The 13,337-nt window shown below is 33.5% G+C and overlaps 1 protein-coding gene across 18 annotated transcripts in view; it reads right to left on the bottom strand.

The window, feature by feature from the left end:
* LOC139521190 (tetratricopeptide repeat protein 24-like) overlaps positions 1–13,337 on the bottom strand; it is a 47,511-nt gene that overhangs the window by 31,646 nt on the left and 2,528 nt on the right. For 13 of the 18 annotated variants that reach the window (XM_071314512.1, XM_071314517.1, XM_071314529.1 and 10 more), the window contains exons 1-4: positions 9,378–9,504; positions 5,374–6,033; positions 4,669–4,881; positions 662–790 (exon numbers count right to left, since the gene is read on the bottom strand). In XM_071314512.1, coding sequence (XP_071170613.1) covers positions 662–790; positions 4,669–4,881; positions 5,374–6,019 — 988 coding nt within the window. In that variant the 5' untranslated portion in view covers positions 6,020–6,033; positions 9,378–9,504. Of the gene's footprint in view, positions 1–661; positions 791–4,668; positions 4,882–5,373; positions 6,034–9,377; positions 9,505–13,337 lie in introns of those variants that run through there. The other 5 variants (XM_071314520.1, XM_071314531.1, XM_071314521.1 and 2 more) reach the window with 3 other exon arrangements.

Below are 13,337 nucleotides of genomic sequence, written 5' to 3'. Positions count from 1 at the left end.
GCAGAACAAGAACACATGACTATAAGTCTCCCACCAGTGAAAGATATCTTTTTTCACCATCTCTAATGCATATCAGTACCTATCATTTCACAGAACTAATGACTGGTGTCTTATTATTCAATGATGCAATTAAAATGAACTGAAATAGCAACGCCATATCTAAACAGACAACCACAACTAATCTCTGCCAGTTCATAAGCCTGTGACCTTATAAAAATTTGCCATTCTTGTAAATCTAGGGTTTAAATAAGCAAATATTCTGCAGCTTTGTTCATTGTTGAAGGCCATACTATAGTTGTTAATTTAGTTGGGCTTTTGCAAAGAGTTGTCCCTTTGACAATCAGACCACATCTTCATATTTTTAAAATAGAATGACCCATTAAAGGTTGTCACACAAGAGCAGACGTTATTTTTGTTTTGATTCTCATATTACTTTTACAGTTGATTTAAGCCGATTAATTGTTTCCTACAATGCATGACTCTTTAAACAAGAATGTGTTCCAAGTACACAGATGCCCCATCCAAACTATCATTTTCTATGTTCAGTGGATCGTGAAAGTGGGATAAAATCTCTTATTTGGCATTAAAATTAGAAAGATCATAAATGGGGTATGAAAATATTTTATTAAGAAGACTTCTTATTGAATATCAAATTCTATACCTGTATCCTCAGCTGCTAAGAGAGCATGATCAAATGCTTGTTTGGCTTTCATCAGATCACCAAGCTGACTGTAGGCATAGGCTAAGTTGGCATAGCATTGTCCCTGTGAATTACGGTTTTGTAAACGAGCTGAAATTAAAAGTATATATGTTTATTAAGATATAAGGAAATAACAAATCAATAATTTGTTTATCCTTTTCGCTTTAGAACATTTAGAAAATGAAGCATAGGCCTCATCAAAAAATAGCAAAAATTGAAGGTTGCCTATTTATCTAAGTACTGTGGATACTGTTCATTATTATGCGTTGGATACCAATTTTCGTGGGTACATGGGAACCATGAATTCAAATGTTCAACAAATAACAAATTTCATATAGGCTTTGTATACAGAGATTGCTAAACCACGAAATCAAATATCCATGTAGATGCAAGTTTTCCTCAATCCACGAAAATTATTACCCACGAAAATGAATGAATCCACAGTATTACAGGAGACTTTAAAAGTGTATATATTAAGAAACTTAATGTTCCTATTTATGAGAGAGAAAATTATTCATAGCAAGACAAGTAAACATGAGACTTTACCAGCTCAGGGTTTTTCTTCTAAAATTAAATTTAAAAAAAATATGACAATTAAAACTGAAAAATGAATGCAATTGAAAAAAAATTTGCAATGAATGATCTGATGGTTCATTCTGGCTATTCCTACATTTTGAATTTTATAGGTAAAATAGTATAATTTCATGTAGGAGTTCCCAGAATTTTTGTGTAAACAATGGGATTATGTAGGATTATGTTGTAACAACACTAAACTAATGAGATCTAATGAATCAAGGTAAATCCAGGTAATTCTTGTAGAAAATAAAGAAAAAGAATAATTTATATCACAATCTTTTATTTCATTTAATAATTTCATAGCACAGTTTATGTAAATAGTATTCAAAAGCACAATATGAATTTATAGCTATAATGACATGCACAAGTATTTGCAATTATTTACAATAATATATATAAGTAAATGATATCATTTGAAATATCAATGTTAAATCATTCTTTAAACCAAAGCACTAAATTTTGAGTCACACTAAACAAAGCACCAAAAGTATACTAAATTGACATTATTCATAGCACTCACATAGTAATACATTGAACATGATTGAACATATAAAAGAATACAAAGTATTAATCAATGTGCAGGAGATGAGAAGCAGCATCTCCATACTCCACTGGAGTAAGTTCATCATTCTGTAATCTTATCTTCAGTGTTTGGAGTCTGTCATCAATTTCCCTGTACTTCCTCTTTCTTGGGATACGTTTCCCGCCAGCTCTGTACTGGATCAATGTTAGAGCATGGAAGGCTTCTTCTTGTCTTAACAAACTAATCATACTAAAGATGTTTGGGTGAGCTGCCTTTACTAATTTCTTTAGCTTGCTATGCCAACCTTCTAAATGGTTTGTTGTTCTAGGACCTTCTGTTGCTTCCACAGACTTTGGTTGCTCTCTACCCAGTAGCTGGTTACATAGTCAGTAAAGCTAAGTGTTGGTGTAGTAGTATCTGAATCATCGATGTCTTCAAGTGCATTAAACCAAACATCTTCAATTGTATTGGGTGGTAACAGTGGCAGTACTGCAGCTCTACGAACAAGTTGGTGTATGTCGCCCTTTTCATTATATTCAGTTTGCAGACCATGCTTCTGTGCATTTCTACAGATACACTGGGTGTAGTGGAAAAAGCACCCTTTGATGTGGATATCTGGGAAGACTGAAGTTGCTGCATTTCTGATGGCTATTTCATAGTCGAGGAACATCTTGGCTGGTTGAAGAAGGATGTTGTATTGGTTACATAAATCTTTAATAATAGTAAGTAGCCTTGTGTACATCTGCTGATCTTTACCGGGTAGGAAGCAGTAAACCAGTGGAAACATAGTACCATCAACTTTGGCGTGGAATGTGTACAGCTGGTAGAACAGTGTTGGACAAACATAGAATGTTCCATCACAGTAGATGGTGTCTGCTGCTGCTAGATGATATAGGTTCTCTTGGGTACTGAATACAAGCATTCGCCCATTGGTGTTATAATCTGCAAGTAGGAAGGGTTGGCCAGTAGTAGTTTGAGCCCATTCACCATCTACTGTGATATCTTCTACTGTTGTTGGTAGTGCTGGTATTAGCTTGTGTCTCTCGTTGTAAAGCTGGTCTTTGCATGAGTAGAAGGTTGGTATGTGTTCTACTAGTTGGTGTGTGTCATCATTCCATTCTCGGTCTCGTAGTTTTACCAATTCTTCTTCATAAATAGTTGGTATTGCAGTGAGTTCATCTTTACAACGAGATTTCATACGTTGTAATACATCGTCTACTCTGAGTTGCATTCTGTCTGAGGGATGGTTGTGATTAGCATCCACTTTGGTTGGTATGTTGTTGTGTGTGTTGACAGTAGCAGGGCAGTTACGGGTAGAGCATTTCCAATAACATCTGTCTCCACGTCTTGACTTTATCTGGAACTTGTAGTTATTGTGTACTAAGTTCTGGTTGCCTAATCTATTTGTTGTAAACTTGATATCTAACTGTGCATTTGCCATGATGAACTGAGAATGATCATTACAGGAAAAATCTGGCTTCTTATAGTAATGCTTAATTGTTTGGTAGAGCTTGTGGTGTTCAGTTAAGACACTGAGCACAAGTTAATAGTGTTAAGCTAATCAAAGTTCATAGTCATTTGGCTTTGCTTAATCTATTAGGCCAATTAATACACTTATCTGATTATGATAATTAAGTACTTTTGATATTATATTCATTTTTTTAAATCATAATTTGTTAAAATAATGAAATTATTAAATTCTTTGAGAATTTTTCTGAAGTTGAAAATGTGGGTAACTATTTATTTTCTTTTTAAATGCTTTTACTACTTTTTCATTCATTTTATTTTTATTTTTCCAATGCTTTTACTTCCTTTTCTTTCAATTAGTTTTATTTTTTAGAAATTCTATGGTATTAAAATACTTAAAATTATTACTTTATGCATGTTTTCAAACAAAAAAGTCTCATTTATTACATATAAGTAATAATTTTTATTTAATTTCCACAGGTAAATTTACCTTTGACCAAATTAGACACTAATGACTAAAACAACATATTTTGCAATAAAAACATGTATTGTTCTTCCACTAATCCCCCATGTAGGAATAGCCAGAATAGTAAAATACAAAATGTAGGAATAGCCAGAAGACACCGATCTGATTGACTTCTGATCCTTCAGGTCATAAAAGCTAAAATCTAGATGCATAAATCTATCCTTAAAGTAAGTGATGTTTATATAGTGTTATGGAAAACTCTTTATGGCTTTTCTCACTCTGCACAACTGTGCAGTGGTGCATGCAAAATATTCTCTTGAGTTTGCACCATTACAAAAATACCTCAACTGTGCTTGAGTGTGCATCAGTGTCATTAACCAATAAAATCACCAGATTCCCTATCTATCTTAAACAACAAAGTATATAGAATATTTTATAAATCCATATTTGCATATTCTAACCTTTTTTCTTAAACCAAAACAATTGTGTAAATTTTCCTACAAAAAAAATTGTTCAAATTTTTACTCCTTCAAGGTTATAGGAAAAGGGGTATTAGTTTTGCAACGACTTTCATTTTTTTTATTTCGTGTGTTTCAATGCTAATTATAACTGTTTCTAGTAAATTGGTGAAAAGCAACTTGAAATGAATTTTAAAATATATTGTTTCATCTTGAAATGGTGATTTTATTTCTTATTCATCTGTGCACATACCCCATTTAACAATGATCCAAACGCAACCACTCAAATCACTACATTTTGTTGTAGCTGCGGAAAAGAATCTCTTAGGTCCTTATGATATATTTTGACAATTTGCAAGACTAAATAGCCAAATCTTGAATGAGAAAATGGTAGACAGACATGAACATGTATGTGTAGGATTGCAAAGTCTTAAGCTTGTGATCAGTATTTTAAAATAAAAATAAACAATTGTTTTACCATACATATCTGCAGCTGATTTATGAAAGCTAATAGCTCTCTGGTATTCTCCAACAAAGTTATAGGCAGCACCTAAATTTTGACGAATCACAGCCTCTCTCTTTTTATCATCACTACTCTGAGCCAATGGCAATGCTTCTTCAAAACATTTGACAGCCATGCCATATTTCTGTAGCTGGGTATACAGAAGACCAAGGTCATTAAATATGCTGCCTGTAATTAGAGTCACAAAATTGATGTACAAATGTATATATATTTGAATAATGTAAATGTATATGAAAAGCAATTATAACAGCAGAAAACATTTATGTGTTTATTTCAATATCAACAAATTTTACAAATGTTTTATGATAATGGCCATAGCTTTTTTCAGTAAGATTTTTTTTCAATCTCCAAATATTTAAAAAAAAATTTAAAAAAAATATTATTTTTGAATTAGAAAAACATTTCTAACTTTAAAATAATGTATATTTTTGTATTTTAATCTATTTATCTTTCTTGTATTGTAACTATCAAGATTAATTTATATTTTTTAAGACCTGGTCTTGTGGTCATAAATTTTTGAGTATGATTATCTTACTCAGACTCAGACTTCAACCAATCAATACTGGAATTGCTGTTTCCAGCAAAAATGTTATACTCTGAGTCTGAGTACTGTAACTGTCAGTAAAGTTTTATGACCGAGGGCCCAGATTGTGTCCATACCTGACTCCACAGTATTTTGACATTTATCAGAAAGTTTTAAACATTCATCAGCAGCATACTCAGCCTTCTGAGGATCACCAAAACTGTTGTAGGAATTAGCCTTCTCACACAACGCCCACATTTGTTTCTCAACATTGCCCTGCATGGCGTATGCCTCAGCTAACTGGTGGTAGAGGTTCATTAAATGATGATTCTGTACTGTAGTACATAAAACAGCCAGTTTGGTCAAGGTTTCTATCTCCATGGCTAGGTTATCCCTCTCATAACGGTACTCTTCCAAAGCTTTGTTAAAATAACGGATTGATTCCTGGATATTTTTTGTCGTCTCATATCCTAGACCTAAATTAAAGAACAAATCGCCATTAGATCTTCCATCTCTTCTGTCTTCTGAGGGAACAGCCTGTTGGAGGACATTCAATCCTTTCTCTCCCTGACCCATGGCAATATAAGCAGCACCAAGATTAAATGCACATGCTCTTTCCATGTATTCATCATCCAGATCTCCGGCATACTTGTAGGCATATTTAAAAGCTTTGACTGCATTTGTTAAATGACCACTTTGTAAGAGTTCTGTCCCTTGCTTGGAGTATTTCTCTACTTCTACAGCTGCAGCTATTGTAGCTCCTCTGTCAATCATGGTACTCATTACAAAGGTTTAATCTGTAAATATATATACGTGTATATAGTTTAAAAATAAAAAACACAAAAAATCACATTATAAATCGAACATTGTACATTCATATATATATACATTTATTTGTTAAAGAATGTTGCATAAAGTTTGTCAATGTATACATGCCCAATTATATTATTGCTTATCAGGAAACACCTCTTGCATAATTACAAAAAGAACATATAAATGTGACATTGTAACTCTCTTTTGTACTGTGACGTCTTCATACTAAATCAAATGGATTTGTACTGATTGATATTCTATCGTAGATGCATGTTCTCTCAGATCAGTACTTTGTGTCTTTTGTGTTTTTGTTACTTGTTTTTGCTCTTTGGGTCAATCTCATGATTCAAGCAGATTTCAACTAATTGTTACAATTAGTTTTTAATTTTATTTTGTGTTGCTACATCACTGTCCCAGGTTAGGGGGTACTTTAGGGATTGCAAACATGTTAAATCCCCCCACATTGTGTATGAGCCTGTTCCAAGTAAGGAGCCTATAATTCAGTGGTTGATGTTGGGTGCCGTCTATCATAAGCATTTTCATTTATAGTTTTTGTACAAAAGCAGAAGCACCAGGCCATTTGTATTCTCAATTGAAAATTGTTTTACTTATTGTAATGTTAGTGCCTTCTATAAGATATTACTTTTCCGCATGTTTTTTGCTACTGTTAACGACTACAATGATCTATATGTATGTAGATAGTTCAGTGGCAATCATACCTAATCATCTTATTTTCATATAAATTGTGACTTTATAAAAATCATTTACAATAGCTTCCCTTTTGATAATCACCATTAAGACAGAGTAAAAAGTAAGCTACCTGTATAAAGAGTCCCAGTATGACTAGTGTAAAACAATTCATACAGGAAAACCAATGGTCTAATTCATATATAAAAAAAAAGAAACATATGAACCACACCAACTAACAACAGCAACTGAACTCCTGACTAAGGACAGGTGCATAATCATGAACATGTGATCAAAATAAAATTCAGATAATAAAATTGAACACAGGATATATAAATTAAAAGAGGGGTTATGATACCCCTAAAACTGACTACAGCTAGCACAACATAATTATACCATAATTGCCAAAATCAGTTGCAACTGGCTTAACTCAAATGATAGGTATGAGACACGGATCCTGAGACACAAAAACAACTATTAGTTACACAAAAAACAAAGACAGAAAGCACCAAAATAAGATTTACCGAAACCTTGTTCAAAGTCAATTATAAGTCAACTGATAAATAAATTGTGAACTCACACACTAAATTATTATTAAGTACATGTTACATCCAAATGATTTAGTGTGTAAAGACGTCATAGGCTGAGGCAGTCTGAGAAACATTACATTGAATTTGTTATACTTTTTACATTGTAATATCTCATACATCATCAGTGTACATATTAGTTTTTTATTATTATTATTTTTACCAATGTAATTTTTTGTCATTATCAACTTATAAATCCGTACATAAAGTGGGTTACACTCATAAATGTCCTGACGGATATGAAAATGCTGTCAGGACATTGTCAGGACACTACTCATTTCAATGTCGAAGTTGATCTAGATCTGGGGTCAAGTTTTATAACTCTTAAAAAAATATATATTTTTTTTTTTTTATGTTTATAAAATAAATGTTATCATCTTGCTTGGTTCCAAATATAAAGTAAATCCTTCTAATAATGAAATCGTAATTAGCATTTTCATTACGTCAGGGCATTTTCAGGACATTAGTTATTCTATAAAAATTACAGAAAGGATACAGAGACAGAGGCCAAGGGAGCTGCAACCCTCTATTTGTTCATGACACTGAAATAGTTAAATGAAAATAAGCATTTATAAGAAATAACTAGAACACACCCGTGATATCGCGGGTCCGTGACTGAATTAAAGTATATAACTATGCGCAAGCCTTATTTTAGTATTAGTACTGTCATCTGATAAAGTCATGCCGATTGTAAGATACACAATTTTCTCTGCTTTCAAATCTTTCTGTTTGAACCCGTCGAACTGGAACTTATCAATTATTGGTAATATTAATTATTTGGAAAACAAAAGGTCCTGGAATGGAGTATTTTTAAATCAACAGCATTGTCCTATATTAGTTATAAATAAAGTTGAATTCCTTGATTCGCTGTTTTACGTCATGCCCGCTAACAAATTGAAACTTTCCAGATTTTTAGTATTCGTATTGTTATCTTAGAAAGTCTTACGGATTAAAATACTACAATAGGTAACAATTTGACAATTAAGTAGTGTCAACCCTGTGATTATGACCCGTGTATATAGTATATTAATCCTGAGTACACCGTTTGGTGGTGCGCCTGTCATATGCGGAACGTACAGATAAGGTAATAGGTAACAGGTGATTATACTATTGGTATCGGTATCGGACTCGACCCGGAACTTCCTAATTATTGGCAATATTAATTACGTGGAAAACAAAAGGGCCTGGAGTGGTGTAATTTCTAATCTACACCTTTGTACTATATTAGTCGTATATAAAGTTGAATTCTTTGATTCATCGTTTTTACGTGATGACGGCTGACAAATTGGACCTCGTAATTTTAGTATTATAGATATGGGGACAAAGTCCCCTATTACAGTAGAAAATTCAATAAATTTTTTTTTTTAAAAATCGGGAAAATTTCCCGAATTTTTCATTGTACTAATGAACTCAAAATCGTTCAATTTTTTTTTTGTCGTGTTTTTTAATTTCCGGATCTGCGCAGAACACATAACTCTACTTCCTTCTTCCGGTCTTGTTGTCGTGAGACTTTGATTAGTCTATTAAAATATACAAATGTAGGAACTCAAGGAACACTGTTGAATACCAATATTTCTTTTTTAATCATTCTTTGTCTTTGGTATGCATAAACGTTAGGCCTACCTGATGCATTGCGTTTCTTTGTTTACATTGAACATGACGTCATAACTTAAATAACGTCACAAGTAAAATCCCTAACAACAGAACCAAAATGGGAAAGGTTACGGTATTTCCGTATCTTTTTTTTAACAAATATTTAAAATACAAAAAAAATAATTTAAACAAACTTCGTCCCCATTCACAGGTAATGCCTGCCTCATATTAAAACAAAAAGTGAAGAACACAACAGAAAACAAGATCAATTTCCTGTTATCTTTATTTGTAAATAAAAAAGTCCGAGATCGTTATGGTCCGAGTTTGTTGTAGGCCGAGTTAGCCAGCTACCCTATTTACCTTCCCTTGGAATTACGTTTCTCCCCACTTATTTAGCTTTCCTGTGAAAACTTTATAATATTTCATGATATAATCTTGCAAATCACAATGTGTTTACCTACCACAATAAATATTTAAAAGCTACCGTAGCAAAATAATATGTCTTTACGAGATAATGCATCAAACGACCTCCATATTGTTTACATCGTCCCTTGGCAACTCTAACACAAAAGAGTTCTTCTTTCAAAAAGTGCTTGTTGATCTTGGTACAATATAAACGTACTTTTCCTGTCTATGATCTATAATTTTGGTAATGAAATAAAGTTAATACAAATCATCTAGCCTAATTTAATAGAGTATTTTTTCGCATTAGGATCAGATTTTGAAAAGGTATAATAATTTGCTGCTAAAATACCAGGCTTTAGCCTATATTATATGCTGGATCATGCAGGTGAAATTAGAATAATTAAGGGATGATCGAGTCAGTCTTATCTGATAACAGTATATCTATATATATGTTCCTGGACTTAGCGTCTGTATTATCAGTTTTCATTGTAAGGGAACGACCAATTTACTTTAAAAAAAAAAGGGGGGGGGTATGTTTTTTCACAAAAAAATATTCTGTCATTTCTAATCCCCAATTTGAAGAAAAAATGCAGATTTCCCCCATACCTTATCAAGCTTATAGTGCTAAATTTCGAAAAAAAATATTTTGGCTGATAGCTTCGACGAAAAAGTAAATAAAGGAATAGGTAAGGGCCGATTTCGGCCTCAATTTTCAAGTTCATCTAACGAAAGATTTTAGACACTTTCTAAACACTTAAGTGTCTATTTCAATTGATTCAATTCGTTAATGTGGAAGATTTTAACTTAATAAGTCATTTAAAACGCCCCGATTCAAGCTTAAATATGAAAAATCTATCAAATATGCCAAAAATCGTCACTTTTCAGATGGTTTTTGTCAAAAATGAAAGTGGCCGCATCCGTGTTCATCCTCAACCTTTGTATATATTATGTATTATTATCAAATACAACTTACATTTCAATATTATGAATGAACACGAATGCGGCCACTTTCATTTCAGACGGAAACCGTCTTAAATTTAACTTGGCTAAAATGCTACAATTGTGAAGATTTCAGTAATTTAGCATGACTTAATGATGCTAGTACCCGATATATGTGCATTGTGTTGTCAAAAACAGCCCATATTTATGTAGCAGAGGCATTCTACTTTGCAATAAATATCTAAACGATTACATTTTCACAGTTTTCTAAAACTGCTATATTTTGAGGCCAAAAAGGGGTCTTACTGAACCTAGTCCTTTGTTCGCGCGAGAAAAAAAATCTCAGAATCAGACTGAAAAAACCATACATACCCCACCCCTTGAAGTTAAATGGTTATAGTTTCAGATACACTTTTTTTACAGATGCGAAAATCCTCTAGTTCAGTACATATGCTATGGCAACGGTCTTTAATTTTTCTGCTCTACTGTAGTTTTGAGATCAAACCTTTTCCGTTGAACCATCATCGGCAAACCACAGGCACTTATGTATAGGAAATATCATAAAAACGATTGATTCAGTGTATAAACCTTTGTTGTAAGTAGCACTGAAACTTGTTTAAATGAAATCGTATCCAACATAAGCATTCTATTCCGCAATTGGACGGTTTGTACCCCATACATACAGTATCGACTGAATGGGATGAATGCACAGTCTTTACAGTATCACAAAAGAAAAACAAGTTTAAACATGACTATATCCTGCACAATCACAAACTTGAACTTGTCTCTTCAACTAAATATCTGGGCATTACACTTCAAGCAAACCTAAAATGGTCAAAACATACAGACAACATCATAGCTAATGGCAACAAATCCCTGGGCTTCTTAAAAAGAAACTTAAAAACATCATGTCAGAACATCAAAACTCAGGCATATCTGGCACTAGTCTGTCCTAAACTGGAATATTCATGTCCAGTATGGGACCCTCCCCTTCTAAAATCGAGATGGTCCAAAGGAGAGCTGCCCGCAGATATGTCTGTAACAGGTACCATAACATCAGTAGCCCGACAGCCGATATGATAAACACCCTTAACTGGCACACTCTATAAGAACGAAGAACATACACAAGATACATAATGTTCTACAAAACAGTACTAGATCAAATAGTAGATAATCATCTGCTTTTCTCATACCATTAGACAGTAGAACCCGCAAAATCATAATTACACTTTTAGACAGATTTAACCAAATGTAAAATAAATAAATATTCATTTTTTCCATATATCATAACTCAGTGGAGTGTATTGCCAATGAATACAGGCGCTGTTGTCACAGTTGACACTTTCGTCTAACTTTTTAGCTCACCTGGCCCAAAGGGCCAAGTGAGCTTTTCTCATCACTTGGCGTCCGGCGTCCGGCGTCCGGCGTCCGTCGTCCGTCGTCGTCGTCGTCCGCCGTTATCTTTTACAAAAATCTTCTCCTCTGAAACTACTGGGCCAATTTTTACCAAACTTTGCCACAATCATTATTATGGTATCTAGTTTAAAAATTGTGTCCGGTGACCTGGCCAACCAACCAAGATGGCCGCCATGGCTAAAAATAGAACATAGGGGTAAAATGCAGTTTTTGGCTAATAACTCAAAAACCAAAGCATTTAGAGCAAATCTGACACGGAGTAAAATGGTTAATCAGGTTATGATCTATCTGCCCTGAAATTTTGAGATGAATCGGACAACCCGTTGATAGGTTGCTGCCCCTGAATTGGTAATTTTAAGGAAATTTTGCTGTTTTTGGTTATTATCTTGAATATTATCATAGATAGAGATAAACTGTAAACAGCAAAAATGTTCAGTGAAGTAAGATCTACAAATAAGTCAAAGGACCAAAATGGTCTGTTGACCCCTTTAGGAGTTATTGCCCTTTATAGTCAATTTTTAACCATTTTTCGTAAATCTTAGTCATCTTTTACAAAAATCTTCTCCTCTGAAGCTACTGGGCCAAATTAAACCAAACTTGACCACAATCATCATTGGGGTATCTAGTTAAAAAATTGTGTCCGATGACCTGGCCGACCAACTAAGATGGCCACCATGGCTAAAAATAGAACATAGGGGTAAAATGCAGTTTTTGGCTTATCACTCAAAAACCAAAGCATTTAGAGCAAATCTGACACGGAGTAAAATTGTTTATCAGGTCAAGATCTATCTGTCCTGAAATTTTCAGATGAATCTGACAACCTGTTGTTGGGTTGCTGCCCCTGAATTGGTAATTTTAAGGAAATTTTGCTGTTTTTGGTTATTATCTTGAATATTATTATAGATAGAGATAAACTGTAAATAGCAAAATGTTCAGCAAAGTAAGATCTACAAATAAGTCAACAAGACCAAAATGGTCTGTTGATTTCTTTGGGAGTTATTGCCCTTTATAGTCATTTTTTAACCATTTTTCGTAAATCTTAGTTATCTTTTACAAAAATCTTCTCCTCTGAAACTACTGGGCCAAATTAAACCAAACTTGGCCACAATCATCATTAGGGTATCTAGTTAAAAAATTGTGTCCCGTGACCTGGCCAACCAACCAAGATGGCCGCCATGGCTAAAAATAGAACATAGGGGTGAAATGTAGATTTTGGCTTATAACTCTGAAACCGCAGCCTTTAGAGCAAATCTGACACGGGTAAAATTGTTTATCAGGTCAAGATCTATCTGCCCTGAAATTTTCAGATGAATCTGACAACCTGTTGTTGGGTTGCTGCCCCTGAATTGGTAATTTTAAGGAAATTTTGCTGTTTTTGGTTATTATCTTGAATATTATTATAGATAGAGATAAACTGTAAACATCAATAATGTTAAGCAAAGTAAGTTTTACAAATAAGTCAACATGACGGAAATGGTCAATTGACCCCTAAGGAGTTATTGTCCTTTATAGTCAATTTTTAACAATTTTCATAAAATTTGTAAATTTTAACTAACATTTTCCACTGAAACTACTGGGACAAGTTCATTATAGATAGAGATAATTGTAAGTAGCAAGAATGTTCAGTAAAGTAAGATGTACAAACACATCACCATCACCAA

This window comes from Mytilus edulis, chromosome 4 (genome assembly GCF_963676685.1).
Source record: "Mytilus edulis chromosome 4, xbMytEdul2.2, whole genome shotgun sequence".
NCBI lineage: Eukaryota > Metazoa > Mollusca > Bivalvia > Mytilida > Mytilidae > Mytilus > Mytilus edulis.
This window is presented reverse-complemented; position numbering and strand designations above follow the sequence as displayed.